The following is a 17,810-nucleotide window of genomic DNA, read 5'->3' on the forward strand; positions in this document are numbered from 1 at the left end:
TAATTTTGTTTTAGACAAAGTTTTTGGTTTTTGCAACACTTCTATTTTTGCAGTTTTTTAAACAAATCCCAAATACATAAGAAGTTTTGGTATGCAAGGTCTATAGGATCTAAGGATCAAGGATCCAACAATCTTTTGAAACTTACTATAGGTTTCACTCCTGCAGATTTTAGGGAGTCACTGGGAAGCTATGACAAGGGAGATGTCAATAGAACTTGGAAATAAGGGACCAAGGAGGGAGAGACCATGTTATGCACTTGAAGTTTTATAGGTAAAAATAGTAAATATATTAAGTATAAAGTGGATAATTAATCAGGGCAGTTTATGAACAGTTCAGCAGACAGTCTGGCTAATGCTTAACAGTCAGAAGGCAGAGTAGATATGAACATTCAGAGGCTGACTAATTGATATAGAGAGAGCACAAGTCTGTAGGTGGGATAAAGTTAAATAAGCTTTCTTCTTCATCAGGTCTCTGATCACAGGAAGCCAGGCACAACATAGTCAAAAATAGCAGAGGGAAGGAGCTAAGAGAAGTTCTCAGGGGTAACATAGTTAACAGAAGAAAAGCAGCTACCACTACAATCAACACCTCCCATTAAAAAAACAAAACAAAACATCAGAGTACATGGTTCCTATATATGCCTTTTCCAAAATGTAATATACCCGATCCAATGCATCAATGCCCTCATGGCAACTATGTAGGTGATAAACAGAGAATTGTAAACTGTTAATTGTGTCTGCTACTTCTGAGAATTTCTCTTAGCCCCTCTCTGCTGGTTTTTCTCATGCTGTGCCTGGTTACCTGTGACTGATCAGAGACCTAATGAAGAATGTCTTTCATTGGAAAGCTTGTCTAACTGTATCCCAACTATGTAGTTGGTCCAATAAAAGACATCACCCTAAGAAATCCTTGCCTCTTGCATATTTTTTTGGACCATCATGGCTACAACCTCCCTCTTACACTTAAAGTTAAGAAGTTGTTATATGTTGCATTAGATGAAGAAAAAGGAAGGTTGGAAAAAGAAAAGAGAAAGATGAAGAAAAAGGAAGATGGTCACAGGAAGGTTATTTTTTACTGAAGTTTTGAATAGACCTAAAAATGTTAAGATAGTTATTGTGAAGGTCAGAGATAAAGTTGTAGTAAGTCAAGTGCTAGGTGATAAGGACCTGGTTAATATTTTATTTTTTTTGGTGGAAAATACAAAAAGGTCAGAGCTTGGAAACATTATAGAGTAAGAAGAGTTTCAATATGATTTACACATGGACATCCAAGAGAATAAAACTGATGGAGATCCTGGAAATGCTGGTCCAAAGCCAGAAAGAGAGTATGCCATGCTTTACATGCCATAGGTGAAATGCAGACATCTAAGTCTACAACTGTGACCTTCAAAACCCCTATGTTACTGCTTAACTGTGGAGGCACCCAAACTCTAGACGTGCCACCTTTTTCAACACTCAAGTTCCCTAGGTGCCTGAAGTTCTGCTTTTGCAGCACCTAGAAGGACCTCAGCACCGATCTCACGATTAAACTCTGTTCAGATCCACAAACAAGGTACTCCTCCTTGAGCACTGATGCTTCTGGCCGGCGTAAAAACACTCACTGCATTCCTACCAGAACAGACTCTGTACAAAACGCAGTGATGGCTACATATAGAAACAAAGATGTGCTAAGTAATGTGGGGTAGCATAAAGTTAACTGGCTTGGAACTGAATAGGGCAGTTAGTAAGCGGCATCTGCGCACAAAAATAACTGTTGTAAGAATATAAGGTGGTGTGCAATTAGCTTGGATCTGGATGATAGGCAGATAAGAGAGTTGGAAGGTACTAGAGTCTCTTGTATTACGGAGCAGTATTCTACACAAACGTATGTCTTCTGCAAATGAAAATGCAACACTCCCACATTGTCACGTAATGTTGACAAACATGAATGCTAAGCCTCTACATATTCCTCCTCCTAGCCTGTCCTCGACACTAATTTCAGAAATTCCTGATACTCCAGAATCTGTTTTCGCCTCTTTTCTCTTCCTACCCATCTAATACAAGCAAACCTACCAGCTCTCTCTTTCATGGTAACTTCCAACCCTCATTTTCTATAACTCTATCTTTAGCCAGTTACCCAGAGAGGCGGTGCAATCTCCATCCTGGAGGTTTTTAAGGCCCGGCTTGACAAAGCCCTGACTAAAACAATCGAACTGGGGCTGGTCCTGCTTTGAGCAGAGGAGTGGACTAAAATGACCACCTGAGATCCCTTCCAACCCTAATTTTCTATGATGATGGGGGGTGGGAGAGAGAGATCGTTTTGGGAAATGCAGCCTGTTTGTTCCCTCAGCCAGTGCCCCTCTACACTGACTTAAAGGGGCAGTGAGTTAGTATTTCTCAAGCCTCCGTGCAGTCACCGGAGAAGAGGAGTTTGGGTTTTGTGAAGGCCTCCTCCCTTAAATCCCAGAACTGAGACAGGCCTAGCCTGGGAAAGGCTCCGGGGGAATGGTGCATTCCAGCCAAGCAGAAACAGCTCCACAAACAGCGACTATAAGGAGCACCAGCAGCGAGTATTTAATAAACACCCGTGCCCGGAGTTCCCCACACGCAGCGCAACAGGAACTACCCCTGCAGGAAGCCACTGCGCCTGCGCAGTCCCAGCAATTTCCTCCCCCGCACTGCGCCTGCGCACACCCCGCACAGCGTTCGGCCTCGGACCAGACAGGCTTCCCCGTGCATGCGCACTGAGCGGGGCGTGAGTGGTTTCCGACCGCGCCCCATGTGCATCCGGGTCACGCCGGTGTCATTACGCTTTGTGCTGTGTCCTTAGGGTTCTTCCGGGGTCCGGGTTCCGGTGTCTAGCTCCCGAGCCAAGGGCTGGCGCACTGCGAGCCGCGCTGCCTGGCTGCAGCCCCAGCCCCATGGAGGAATCCGGCGTTGAGCCGCCCAGCCACGCAGCCCCGGTACTGCCGCTGCGGCAGTGCCCTTGGCCGGCGGGGTGGGGCCGCCGCAGACGCAGCTCGGATCCCATCCCCCTTGTCACAGCCTAGATTTGCCCCCGCACCGTGCCGCGTCTCGGAACCATGACATAGGCCAACCCAAGCAGGGTGGGGCAGTCGCTTCGATGGAGAGCGTGGAGGCCAGCTCCGCACGGAGCGTGCCCGCCCTTTGGCTGCCCCTTGGCACCATGCTTGCAGCCCTGCAGCTCTTTCTGAAGAGAAGCTGGTACCAAACTGCGACCTGATCTCTAACAGCAGTGCTGCCTCCTCTCGCAGCAGTGGCCCCTTGCAGGTTTCACAGTGGGAGGCACCTCCCACCAAGTGCATTGCTCACCCTTGGCTGAATTGTTTTATGAAGCTAAATGTTGCTACTGGTGTCATGCACACGGGCTACAGCCTACTGCTTCTACTGCCCAGTGTGTAAGCAACATCTGTTGACTTTGAAGGCCAGTTGCAAGGCCTGTTTCCTTACTCAGCCTTGCATGCCAGACAACTGTGAAGGATGGGTGCTGATATGGGCTTCTCTTGGTTTTGGCAAAGGCTTTCAAGTCTATTTTGTAGACAGGCTTGATGTCTAGCTTGCTCTTTGTGAGGGAATAACACACCAGCTTCTTAAACCAGAGCTGCTAAGGAAGTTCAAAGTTAATGGAAATGTGTTTTCTTTGGAAAACTTCACCCTGGTAATATTTTCTTAAATCCTTATTTTGTTTTTCCAATAGGAGGAGTGGTTGAGATATATACCAACCGAGGATGAAAGAAGACTCCTGCGTGAATGCACTCTCGAGAGTTTCTGTTATAGATGTAAGGCCAATTTCCTAAGAATCTGTTTGTCTCCATTTTATTAATCTCCCCTTTCTCCCTCCGGATATATAAAACAAGGTGAATAAGGACAAAATATTATATAGATAAATGTGTGTGTATATGTATAATATTTTGTCCTTATTTTCTCAGTAGCAAATTAATTCATATGGTGAAATTCAGACAAAACATGCTGTTAAGCCTGTTTGTAACCTTAATGTCAAATTGATGCTTTGTGTATATGTATTAATAGTTACTCATGGCCTAGTCTTTTAGCATCCTTTTAAAATTAGTATAATTAAAATCCTGTGTTGAAGTTCAGATGCATGTTTGTGCTTATTTGTTTTAAGTCTGCACAATAACAGTTATGTAATGTTGTCGATCATGTTTTTAAATAGTGTTCAAAGAGCAACCAGGAATAGGTCTTGACTATGCCACATTTAGGACAAACGCAGGGCCAGGCAGACCCTGCCCTAACATCCTTATAACCTAAACAAGTGTATGGGTCACATGACTATATCTAGATGTTTTCTTGTTTCTTCCCTCAACACAATTATAATAGTAATTGCCTTTTTAACTAATTATTGACTATTTATTACTTGCTTATTTATTGCTCACTCACTGTTTACTACCTATGTATTCGTTCTTCATAAAGGAAAGGCTTCAGTGGGCAAAAATTCTTGAATTCCTATTTACTACTTGCAAATTACAGTGCAGGGTTAATTATTTCAGTTGGGGCAAGGAATTCAATGTTGGGTGCCTTAATACCCATTGGCCTTCAGCAATTGCATGAAATATGGCTCACGTAGCAAACACTTGTGAGTCATGCTTTGTTTTTATAATTTCATGACAGACATTTTTATACATTGCACTAACTGCAAGGTGGTATAGCACCCTTAATTTATTCAGAAAAAGTCTGAAGTATTTTAAACTGCTTTGGTAAAGCAGTTGCAATGTATATTTCCAGCATAGTTACCCTTAAAATTTTAACAGTGCTGTTGTGGGGTTTCCCGCTCGGTCCTAATGTCAAAAAGGATGAGGTGTCTTGTAGTAGAGATTATTTTTTAGATAGTATACTCCTGAGTAAGATATCTTGATCTGAGAGATCCTTACACATAGCCAGTAATTTCTGTACAACTGTATTTTTGTAATATAAATAAGCTCTTACTATAGGTAAAAAGGGGGGAATGGCAGGCCATTTTCCAGCACATGTACATTCTTTACTTCAGCTATTCACAGTGATTGGAGCCGCATAGTTGCCTGGGAAACGAGGCATCTCCTACCCTCAACTCTTATAATAAAGCTTTCACTAACTTGTGTGGTACTAGTAAACTGTGACTTCAGCAACCTGAGGCAGAATGGTCCCTACACCCTTTCTGAAAAGGAATAGGTGGAGGTGGCTATCATCCCCTGGCTTGTTAGTTATGTAGGAGTGGAACTTAATTCCTATAAGGCTTAACATCAGGTAGGTTTTTTCCCCTTAGCTATACAATTTCTAATCCCTGAGGTGTGAAATTTTATATTCTTATGGCATAGCAGTCCTGGCTGGAAGCCATCTCTAGTAGCTAACCTACAGCGCTCCCTTCATACATTCCCGTCTGCCACTCTCTTCCCCATTTTAGGAATCACAGAGCCTAATGAGTGACTTAGTGAGTCCATTAACCAGTATCACAACTCAGGCCTGCCACAGAAGTTGGGGTAAGAGTGCTGAATAATTTATATAGAAGTGTGCCACCTTAATGAAGCCTTCATGAGAATTAGCCACTTTCATGACGATTTTTATACTTTGTTAAACATGTTTGAAAAGACGGCAAATTATGCTATTTCTTTTTCTCTCCAAATTGATACATTCCTTTGTTTTTCTCCTCTCAATGTCTTCCACAGCTGCGCCATATTCTTTCATAAGCATGCTTCTCACTTCGCACTTGATGAAGAAAGGTAAATTATAAAGCATTTTCTTGGTTTTGCTCAAATAAGTTTTACTTTTGTACTTAAAATGGTTACCTTATTAAATGACCTTATTAAATGACAGTACCAAAGTAGGTTAGAAATTCCAAGTTGGAAGAATTGGGGAATTGGAGAAATGCAAGCTGTTGAATATAGGGGGATGGGGATTTACGTGATAAAGAGAATCCTACAAAGCAGTTGTGTGGAAAGAAATCAAGCAGGTTATGGAATGGGATTGAAAAGGAAAGCAATATAATGGAAAAAATGTCATTTGCCCTCATCTGAAATAGTGTTCAGTAATGATCCTGCCATGGCAAAAAAGACATTGTAGAATTATAGGGTTAGGTGACAACCCTAACCCTATAATGATCAGAAAAGTAGTAAAACTTGTGTATGAAGAAAGAGTCAGATGAAGAAAGATGCTGTATTTACTTACATATGACATGCACCTTTCACCCCGAAAAGTAGCTGCTGGACATAGGGGGGTGTGTCTGAAGTGCAGAAATGTGAGGAGCAGAGGTCCTGATCCTGCTGGAGCTGGATTGCCCAGGCAGCTTCTTGGGTTTGGGCACTGCTTTCTGTAGCTAGCTGGTTCACACAGCAGCCACAGTTTTTTGCTTCCTACTCTTTCTCTTCCCCAACAGCAGCAGCATGCATTTTCCCTGTGAAAATACTTTAATGCGTTTGCAAGGAAAGATTTTTTTTGTTTTCGTTTCACCTTCTGAAAGCAAGGTGTACAACCTTCTGAAAGCCAGGTGTACATCCTACTGCGGATGGGGAGAGGTAATGTTATGTAAGAAAATACAGTGTATGTTACATGGTGGCCAATTAGACCATGGAATGTTGTTGAGCCTAAGACTAGTATTTGGAGGTCTTGTGGAAATCAAGAATATTTAAAGATAAAACAGGTAAATATTTGAAACAAATTTAGAAGGGATTGTAAAACTTTATGATTCAAGTTTAAGCCAAATTTTAGCTATTAGGAATCGAGAGGGTAACTTCCTCAAAGACTTTATTTGACATGTTCTGTGGTTTCTTGCATCTTTTTTTGAGGTATCTAGTACAGGTCATACTTGTGTGGGGTAAGCTGAGAGATTGGGTTCTTAAAACGTTCTAGTTTTCTTGGCAAGTCAGAAATATAGTGGCTTTGAATATAATCCATAAAAATTTATTTTTAACCTTATGGAACCTAATAATTATAGGTGAATAGCTTGAAATGTAATGCAAGAGATCTAACCTGCTAGAGCTATATGAAAACTTAAATGTTAAATGGGTCACTTTATTTCCTTTATCACCTTAATTCTTGTTTGTCATATATTAAGTAATAACTTTGTTCCCTCATTTTCAGGAGTTATCACAGCTAATTCAAGATTTGGTGTTGTTGCCAGACTTTTATGTAAGTATCAACCACCTGAGTTCAACTTGAGTTTCATGAATATCTGATATCACTTACCCTGATATAAAACCAAAGCAGCACTACTTAAGCTCACGGAGTCTTTCCAGATTTAATTCAGTGATTTTGCTTTGGATCTTGTATTGATGCAACTAAGATCAGAAAATGACTACATAATAATTTGGTATTCAGGCGTTTATAGGATTTGGCTAAGATGCATAGGGACTCTGAATTTAAAACCACACTTTTTATTTTTGTTACCTAGTGTTTTTACAGTATCACTTAAGTTAGTTTAACTAAAAAGGAGTAAAGAAAAATGTTTTTCTGTATTTTTTTTAGCTTTATTTGCCAGCTGATAAGTTTGTGTGTTGTCACTTTTGCAAAGAATTTTATTAGGCTTCTACAAATTATTTTCTCTTTTTGACAATTTACTATTCTTCTAATTGACGGGGAGTCCCTTTAAATTTCTTTTGACTTCTTACTGTTGTTTTAAAGTTACAATTCCAAGTGCAGTTTCCTGTAATAACTGCATATTCCTGTTGGAGTGAAATCTGTCTAAAGAACTTTCCACCCTTCTCTTCCTAATTTGAAGGTCATTAATCATGTGTCTCACTGTCCCGTTCAAGCTGTTTTAATATTTGTTTTCGTAGACACCATGCATGAACAATTATAGGAAAACTGAATATTCGTGTAATAGATTTTGCATTCTGTGTAACTAGAAAAAAATTACCTTTTTTAAAAAGTAAAAAATCTTAAATGGCAGGAAAACAGGAAATTGATATTTTACCAGTCTGCTTTCATACAACCAGGTCCTAATCCCACTGACTTCAGTGGGAGGAGGCCAAGTTTACAATTTATGATGGAGGACGTTATGCTTAAGCAGATAAATAAATGGTAGAAATTGGCATTGTCAGATGTTTAAGGCAAATTCCACTTTATTTTTATTTTTTGTAAACTGATCACATTACTACACATGCTTTTTAAATACATGTTAAAGTTGTACTTCAAGGGAACGGCTTTACACTTAGTTTTTCTCAGGTGTGTCATTTTTCCCTTGGTGTCAGCTAGCTCTGGAAACCTTTCAGAAGAATAGGGATTTGCACAAGTGTTGCACAACAGAACTGATTTTTTAAAGTCATGTTTGTAAACAGTGTGGTCGCCAACTTCCATCCATTGACTGTCACGCTTTACTCCACTATTTTAAAGACCTTGATTACCTGGTATTTTCTCCGTCTAGAGGTAAGTTCACAATTGAACCAAGTTACCTTGGTTTCTTACTGGTGTGCTAAAGAGAGGGAACCCCAGGTTTGTCAACAATCTTTTTCCAGCCTTCAGATCATTTTGTGGCTCTTCTCTGTACCCTCTCTGTTTTCAATATCCATTTTTAAACATGGGGATTAGAATAGGGTACGTCAGGATTCTTGAAGTGGTGGGCTGAATCCAGCCCCCAAAGAGTTAACCTGTGGCCCTCAGGCTCCTGGTTCCTTCCCTCCCTGCTCTAGCTACTGCTGTCGCCATAGTCAGGTTCCTTCTGTTTCCAATGTCTGCTTCTGCCCCGGGGGGTGGGGCAGTGTGCCCAGTGGGAGTCCATGGCCAGGAGACTCAAGGAAACCCAGGAAGCCCACGCAACATTGCACCTGGGTCGAGGTGGCAAGCGTGTTGTGCAGCATGCCATGGTGTGGCAGAAGGCATGCGACACAGTGTGCAGAGCATGGGACACTGGCCTAGCGCAGTGGAGTGTTGATGTCAGGACTGAGGGTTTGCTTGCTGCGTGGCTCAGGTTGAATAGCCTGTGCATATGCAGTCCCCAACCATTCAGAAATTGGACAACTCTGGCTTTGATTCAAATAGCAGTCCCACAAGTCCCATAGGCAAAGGAAAATCACCTTCCTACTCCCCTGTTGATACACAGAGCTTTCTAAAGTTCAGTGACAAATCCTAGAAGTATAAATGGTCCCAGGGAACTAATGCTCCTTGTAATATTTCTCAGCCTTAAAAGTAAGTCTTCATTAGACACGCATGTGGAAAATACTTGCTATACTATAAGCTAGGGATCCGTTCCTATTTTCATTGAAGTCCACAGCAGAACTTCAGTGATTTCACTAGAAGCAGGATTGGGCCTTATGATAGCAGCTTGGACTTCTTGCTATAGGGTAGCGGAAAAGTTTGTTTTACTTACTAAACCTGTAACTATTTATAATTCTAAACGGATTAAATGAAGAACTTCAGCTTTTAATAGATTTAAGGCTAGAGTGAACAGTATATTTGGTCTGACCTCCTGCAAAAAAACCTCTTGTATTTGCCTGAAAAATCACCTTTCAGTTTGAAGACCAGAAGTGATTTATTTTAGAGAGCCACTCTAGTTAAAGTGCCTGGAGCTTCTTGTGTATCAGCATTCCTGTCCTTAAAAATGGCAGTGGGGGTGCTTTAGCTAAAGCTCACTTAACAAGTTTAGATAATGCGCCCCCACCACCATTTTTAAGCACAGGGATGCTGATACATGAGATGCTGGAGTGTAGTAATTACCATGCTACAGCGGACTTGATTAATTGAGTCTGCTCCGATGCACTGTAATTACAGTGTGTTAGGTTGGCCACACTGCTTATGTATAGGTGCCCCTAGTTATCAGTTGTTGCAGGCAATTGCATCATCTAATTCCATTCAGAAAATAATCAGACTTGGGCCCTTGTCAAGTATTATACTTGACATGGCTAACCTGTTAATCACACCATAAGTTGTAATTTCCCCACACGTTCGGGTAATTAATGGTGCAGCCTAATGAGAAACCTGCTGCGGACTGCCCGAGGGAACAGCAAGGCAAAGCATGTTGAGGTGCCAGTCATGGTGAGCTTCAGGGCTCGCTACAACCCAGAGGAGCAGCTTCCGTAACACCATTATTTTAATGTCTGCCAGGGCCTTGATCTTGACACTAGTTAAGGCTGCCACAGTCTTTAACAGCCACTGTAATGCTGTTCCAGAACCTTACTCCCCTGATGGGCTGAAACCTTATAATTTCCAGCACAATTTTCCCATAGCTATTTTATAATTATTGCTAGTCAGTTCTTCATAAAATTAAATATAATATCCATGACCTATCTGATGCCCTTCAGAATATTAATTAGAGGGGGTATTTTTGTTTGTTTGTTTTTCTTTTCTTAGCCACATTCATCCCTCAGGTGCCAACAGAAAATATTTGATACTTGCCTTCTTGTCTGAAGCACTGAAGCATCTGTTCAGCTGTCATGTTAGCTATTTAGCACTTCCTCTGGCCAAAAGTACAGCAGAGATGCTAAGAATTGTGCCTTTTGTTCTTTAAATTGAAACTTAAAATTGATTGGTTTTAATTGGATTGGAGCCCAGTGTGCTTCATTTTTCAACTATTGTAGTTTTCTGTAGAGTATGCTGATATGATACAAATGACATCAGAGTTTTTTCTTTCCTTCTTAAAGTTGTTGGTATTATTGGATATTTTGCTGGAAAAGTATCCTACATGCCAGCCTGCAGGGAGAAATTTAAGAGACTGAAGACTTCCCCGCTAACTGAGTTGGTGCAGAAAGGCCCCAGGTGTTTTTCAGATGAGTAAGCCTCTATTCATTCTTTTCTTTTAAAGTGTCCTGTCTTGTCCCATCCCATTGCCCACCTTTGCCCTTCCCCCTACAGCCCCTCTGCAAGCAACGGAGACTGATCAGGGCTTCATTTGCATCTTGCCATGGTTTTGAGAGTTATAGTTTCTCCTCTCTCCCAGCAACTTGCTATCACCAGGGAAATCTGTATTTTTTTTTTTTTTTGTGAATTATAAGCTTCTTTTAGCAGCTAAAAACATGTATTTTAAGCTCTATAAATAACTGACCATCTTGTGGAATAAAGCAAAAAGTGCTTTGAGTGACCAGAATGTACTAGGGTCTAAACTGAGACCCTAGTTTCCTGTGGAACTTACAGTTATGTGACTTCACAAGTTTTCTCTTGATATGAAGTAAATGGAAATAAAATGGCTTCCCTTGTTGGATGGTTGCCAGTAGTTTAGTTTGACTGAAGTAGGAAAAGGATGGAAATAATTCCAATGTTTATCAAAGGAAAGAGTTCAGTAAACAGTATTAGCTCAAGAAGAAGCATGATGGACGAACTTACTGTGTTTTGTTCATAACTTTGAAATCCATGATGGTGTAGAAGCCTGAAAGCATGTACTACATATGAGAAAGTCATCAGTTCTTAAAAATATTTCCTGTTTTGTTCCTGAAGTGTTTTCTGTTTGATTGTGATTTTTTTTTTGCAAGGTAGTTTAAGACCTTTGTGACTTGGTAAATATCAGTTTATGTGATTCACCACTCAGAAAATATCATTTGGGTAGCAGCAAGTAATAATCACACTTTTGTTTTAAAAAACATTTAGCAAGATTTGATTAAACTCTTAATTGTTCTAAAACAATATTTATTAATTTTTTGCACCAGACATCTTCACTTTGAAAGATTCAAGCATATATTACTAAATTGCAGAGTTTTCAATAACACCTTTCTAACCAGTGTTCTCTTAAACTTAATGTTCTAAAGCCAGTTGATGTTGAGGGCAGTCATGTACACACAAATAATTTTTGAAGAGTAAAAGTATGGAGTGATTTTATCTTTGTCAATAGTGGCTTAAGAACTAGAAGCAGGAAAAAGTTGCTTAAAGAAAAGTTCTTAGATCTTAATGATGCTGTGAGTTAACGGCAGATCCTTTTGCTTTCATAAACTGGATTTAAGTTGACCTACAGTGACAAGTTTTACGGCTCCATCTGGTAAACAGTCACTAGTAGCACATTTATCCAAACTACAGTATTGCCCAAATGCACTGCTGCCCTGCTTTTAAGCCAGTAGGTAAGATATAGGCAAGGAAAGGTATCTTATTTCTTTTAAAAATTTCATTCAAATATATTATGATAAATACACAGATCAGGCAAGATGCATAGTGTCAATATGAAACAATGCCACAATCAAATAAGAGCAAATCTTTACTCTGTTTGAAAGATGAGTTTGTGAAAGGGATAGTGTAGACTAGAAGGTCATTGGAAATATATGCTAATACCGTATTAAGAATGCTTACATTTGTGTAGTAATATGTATAGGCATATTTGCATCAGGCCAGATGATCTCTCGTTCTCTCTCTCTCCTCCCCCCCCCCCCCCCCTTAATCCCTTTAATAGCTCTTTTTACCCGTTCACTCTGTGGCTAAAAAATAACTAGGCGAATCCATGCAGGAGAGAACATTAGACTTCCATTTCTTCAGGATGATGTTTCTTCACCCACACAGTGATTTGTGCCTGTTTTTTGGTATTGATCACTGATCAGGCATGGAAACTTCTAATGAACGGTTTTAAATTACAACTTCTTTCACACAACTTTTCAAAATAACCACAGCTGCATTCTTTTGCCACCACCAGCTTATATGGGCACACCCTGTACTATTTGTGACTGATGTGTTTTGTCTCTCTGAGCTCTCCTTTGGAGCAAGGATTGTCCTTTTTGTCTGTAAAGTGCTAAACACAGGGTTGGTACTCTGTTTCTCTAGTCCATGTAATTAACAAGTATGACTCATATTTCTGATTAATGCCCATGAAGAAAGAGGCGAGCGAGGGTGTGCGCGCATGTTGGGCATATTTCTTTTGGGTATACTTCAAATTGTAGTTACTTTAGGGCTTTTTAAATCTGTAAATATTTTAAGTTGTTAAAATGAATCATATTAAACCCTCTGAGTAACCCCAACCTTGCTACTTAATGTTACATTTCTTTGGTTTAAAGCATATCCATTCTTTATAACAGAATTATATTATTTTACCAGCTATTCTGCTAAAAAATCACAATTTGCAGATGAACCTTCTCAGTCAGCTTTTGGACCTGCTCCAACAACCAAAGTCACACTTCCTTCCAGCTATTCAGATGAACATAGCTCAACAGATCAATTCTTCTCTAATTATGAACCAGTTCCATTCAGTGCTTCCCTGAATGAATCTTCACCTACGGGAATTACTGATCGTAGTGACCAAGGTATGGTTTGTTTTAATAAGGCTAGGGATTTAGTGCAGTGGTTTTTATCTCTATCTAAAATGCATTTGTCTTCAAATTTGCTCTATTTCAGAACATACATGATATTTTGCATATTTGTACCTGACAGTGGGTTTTGATGAGGAACTGTTGAGAATCCAAAAAGTATGCTGACAGTGTACATTTATCTGCACTGTTTCTATTGTAACATTTATCTTTAAAACCAACTATGCATTTTTTGTATATCTTTTCAAACCCCTCTAGATGTCTAGGTAAAGGTGCAGTGGGATTGAATGTGCAATCCACATAATTGCACTTCCTGCCATGACATATGCATCACAGGAGGTGTGATTGTGGAATTGTGCATTAGATCCCATTGTGCCTTACTGCTGATGCACGGGGAGCCTGATCCCAAGCTCCCCCTGGCACTGGCAAGAAGCGAGCTCCTACAGCTGGGAGCCCCCTCAGTTGAGGGATTCCCAGCAGTGGGCATGCCCCATATGCCCCCTAGCCTTGGGGGATCATGGTAGCTGCAATCCTTAAGGCTTGGGGGTGCATGAAACAGCCAGGCCCTAGGGATTGGGGGCAGCCATAATCTCCAGGGGCTGGGGATTTTATGCTGAGCACTGTGCACCCCTGCAGCTAGGAGTCCTGTCAGCTGATGGGGTTCCCAGATGCAGGGGAGACCCTGCTACACGTGCAAATTAAAGTTTGATAGCAATGAGGTATAAAGTTGGTACATGTTTTGAAGGTCTGACTTTATAGCTGGTTGAGCTTTTTATAGTATGAGGTGTACTTTGCACATGTAGCTGGTCTTAAGGTAATTGCACAATTAACAAGGTAATTGCACAATACTTGTTGTGCGGGCCGGGAGCGGGCCGAGGCCCTCGGGGGGGGGGGGGGGGGGGGTTCGCGGCGGGCTGTGGCCAGCAGCCCGGACATGCTGGGTCGGGGAAGACAGGCGGCACGCTAGAATTAGGCACGGACGCTTAGTGGTTGATTTAAGATTATTTTAGTTACACCGAAGATGGTCGCGGTGCAGGCAGGACAACTTGCTTGAGTTGCAGTTACAAAACAAAACAAAACAAAACTTGAACCTGCAGAACATGGGTTTCAGCGACGGGAAGAAAAAAACTGCAGGACTCGAACCTAGGTAGAGCTCTGGATTCACTCGCGTGAAGTTTGCTAGGCTCCGTGGAACTTGCGCGCAGGGAAGGGTACGTCGAGGGATCAGGCGGTGATGGGAAGAGGCGAGAGGTTGATCAGACCCCTATAGCCTTCTTGAGATACACACTGGGTCCGATAGGCTCCGCAGCGCTTAGAGATCTCCACGAGACGTGAAGTTCTCCTCCTCCTGATAGTCGTGGAGTCCTCCAACTTGGGCGGAAACCGCTCAAGCCTCTTATACGGCTAGCAAGCCAATCGCTAGCCGCCACGTAGGAATAATTTAGAACTGGGCAATAGTGGGGGACAAATCTGAATACAAATGGCGGGAATTCCTTGCAACGTGCATTTCTCTGTTGCAACGAAGAAATGCACCCTGCAAAGAAAGCTATGAGTGGCGGGAAATAATTCAGCAGTGCCGAAGCGCGCACAAACAAAAATCACACCCTTGGGTTGTGACACTTGTAACATGTAGAAGAGGCCTTCAAAAGATAATTACAAGTAAAAATTGTAGATTGTAATGTGCAATCTGTGGACAAAATAGAACAAAAAGATTTGGCCAAAGGTTCTTTTTTTTTTACTTTGTTTGAAATGGAAGGAATAAACAACTTCTGTTTCTTATAGCCTCTATCATTGCCATCAGAGAGAACATATTTTCACTGTGGTATGCTTAATTCAATGGAACACCTTTTTTAAAACTTGGTTTGTATGCTTAACCTTTGGAAATCTGAATGCGGAGCTGTATTTTTATGAGATGCATTTCATTGGTATTCTGGAAAACATTTGAGTAATTGCAACTACAGTCAAATCAGTTGGCTAATGCTGCTTCTACTTCTCACATTTTTTTTAAAGAACCTGTTTTATTACAAGAAGAAACTCCTAAAAGAAAAACTATCACTTATGAGGAACTGAGGAACAAGAATAGAGAAGCATGGCCCTATAAGGAGGCCTTAAAAGAGAAACAGAGTCCAGTCCAGTATTCGCAGGAAAGACCATTTAGAAAAGAAGGTAATTTGATGCTGAATTATTACAGTATATGGTAAAAACCAATAACAGGGTTAAAAGACGTATGTTTAACTTTGCTTAACCTATAAGGATTTATTTCTATGAATTTTACTAATGGAGGCGTGATTCTTACATGGCAACACTACACAAGCTTCTTATTTCACGATACCCAATTTGTTCAAAAACCAATAAAGTATCTGTAGCAAATTATAATTACTGTCCCATAACTGTCTTGTTCATGTGGAGGCCAATGGTGAAAAGTTTGGTTTGTGTTTAACTGACTAATCCCCTAGGGAAATTGTAGTACACAGCAGCAATTTAACTCTGTAGTTAGTTTCTCATGGCAAAATTTCGCTCCTTTGGGCATGTATGTTTTAGATAGCATTGTTCTCTCAAAATAGAATATGTGTCTGGGGTTTTTTAAATCTGTTTTTTTGTGAATTGTTTCATGTAGAATTAGGGGATTCTTTGGTGCGCAGACCTTTGATGGATGTCGTTGTTTGCAAAATTTACTTCTCGGTGCTAAAACCTAAAGGAAGGAAACAGTACTTGGCACCTAACTTATTGTTTGTTTTCACAGTGAAAAACAAAACTTTACAAAGTTTAAAACAATAATCAAGTGACCTGCAAAAAAACAAGTGCCATTCACTCAGCATAAAGCCATCCTTGAGAACCAAGTATGTTCTTTGCTTTGTTCTATTAAAGGGCAATTCTTTTGCCATGGAAGGCACTGCTGGATAAATCTTTGAATCTTCAGGCTTTATATTCAGAACACCCTGGTACTCTGCATCACAGGGAAGCAATGACAAAATGCTTGGGTGATGATTTAAAACAACTGTCACTTTCAGAGAGAGAGAGGATTCTTCTGTAACCTCAATAGGGTTTGTAGTTCAAGTCACCTTCCCTTTGTAGAGTGTAAATAAGCTGTAGGCTAATCTTAGCAGGTCATTGAGATAATATCTTGAGCAAAATGATCAGATTTGTTGCATAGATGCTGGATGAAATGGAATCATGAGATCCTGTGACTGGGATTGTGGAGTCCAGTGCCATGACTGAGATGGAGTGGGAAAGTTCACATTGCTTGGAACTGCTATTATTTCAGCAGGATTGCCCCTTCATTGATTTGCACAGTGTTCCCTGTTAAATCTTTTTACCACAACAGTAAATGATAGAAATTTGAACTCTGTTCCTTCCATACCCCAAGCACTGGGATCAGTGTCAGCCTATGGACCAGATCTAGCCCCATGCTCAAATTTGGTCCTGGGGACCTGACACCCCTTCCTGCCCTGAGTGCCTGGATTGGGCCACTGGGGCCTGGCACAGCCCCTGCATGCTGAGATTGCCTCCCACCCTGGGAATAGGCCCTCAGGCCCAGCTCTACCCTTGCCTGGTCCTATATGCTAGGACCTGGCACCCAATCCCAGCACACAAGTCCCACGGGCTCCCCACGGGTCTGAAATCTGGCAGTGGGGGAGCAAGGCAGGTTGGATGATGTGGCACAGTAAACTGCATCTGGGCAGGGGATCAGTAACCCTGCTTTACAGGGAGAGCATATGAACAAGGCACATCTAGAGTAATCAATCCCCTGTTGTACCCTCCTTGGCTTAGGGATATGAGAGGATATGTTGCAGACTGTTCCGTTTAATAGCGATCACCAGTCCTGTATTCCATTCATGTGTTTAATCTTTCTTAGAACCTGACTGCTAAATTACTAGCACTGCATAAATAGTACTTTATTTTTTTTGTTTGAGATCTCTACTGCTAATTGCAGTGGATATTGCATACTTCTAGTAATTTTCAGTTTTGTACTGTATTGTAATTCATCCTCTACCCTGCCATCTTCTTGCCTCTCTCCATTTCTTTCAAGCCAGCACCTTTTTCATTTTGTTCTGTGCTGTCCAATTAAACATGGTATATCCTTATTGAACTAATCCCTAATGCCAGTAATGTGTCCTCTTGGATGTCTCAAGTCCACCTCTGTACTGAAGGAAATTGCCAAATGATAATGGTGGGGTGGCTGGTCAGGAGGGATTACTGCTCGTTTATATGATTTGTTTGTTTTGTTATCTTGAAGGCATTTACTTGTGCAGATAACTAGTCTGTACAGCCACATACCAGTAGCTGTCTTCACATTCTTAACTTATTTCCTCTGGTGGTTTTTGTTTCATCCTTCTGGTGTGTTTTGTTTTATAAATGACCCTGTCACAGTTTAAGCTGCAACATGCTACCTCACAATTACAAAGCACTGTGTAAAATTTCTGTGTGTGGGTGGATGTGTGTGGGTGGGGGTGTGTGGGTGGGGCTATGTGTGCTGTGTGTCTGTGTGCTGTCTGTCTGTGTCTGTGTGTGCATGTGTGCTGTGTGTCTGTGTATGTGTGCTCTGTATGTGTGCTCTGTGTGCATGTGTGCTCTGTGTGTGTGTGCTGTGTCTGTCTGTACGTGTGTGTGTGCTGTGTGTCTGTGCTGTGTGTCTGTATATGTGCGCTGTGTCTATATGTGTGCGCTGTG

General features: G+C 41.2%; 1 protein-coding gene across 2 annotated transcripts in view; it reads left to right on the forward strand.

Annotated features, from left to right (window-relative positions):
• Positions 1 to 2,701: 2,701 nt before the first annotated feature.
• Positions 2,702 to 17,810, forward strand: part of LOC102562483 (OCIA domain-containing protein 1) — a 33,548-nt gene continuing 18,439 nt past the window's right edge. The window contains exons 1-7 of one of the 2 annotated variants that reach the window (XM_019481222.2): positions 2,702 to 2,734; positions 3,698 to 3,779; positions 5,661 to 5,714; positions 7,072 to 7,119; positions 10,566 to 10,695; positions 12,931 to 13,136; positions 15,150 to 15,305. In XM_019481222.2, the coding sequence (XP_019336767.1) occupies positions 2,717 to 2,734; positions 3,698 to 3,779; positions 5,661 to 5,714; positions 7,072 to 7,119; positions 10,566 to 10,695; positions 12,931 to 13,136; positions 15,150 to 15,305 (694 nt within the window). In that variant the 5' untranslated portion in view covers positions 2,702 to 2,716. Of the gene's footprint in view, positions 2,735 to 2,797; positions 2,943 to 3,697; positions 3,780 to 5,660; positions 5,715 to 7,071; positions 7,120 to 10,565; positions 10,696 to 12,930; positions 13,137 to 15,149; positions 15,306 to 17,810 lie in introns of those variants that run through there. The other variant, XM_014594911.3, reaches the window with a different exon arrangement.

Source organism: Alligator mississippiensis, chromosome 2 (genome assembly GCF_030867095.1).
Source record: "Alligator mississippiensis isolate rAllMis1 chromosome 2, rAllMis1, whole genome shotgun sequence".
Classification (NCBI taxonomy): Eukaryota; Metazoa; Chordata; order Crocodylia; family Alligatoridae; genus Alligator; species Alligator mississippiensis.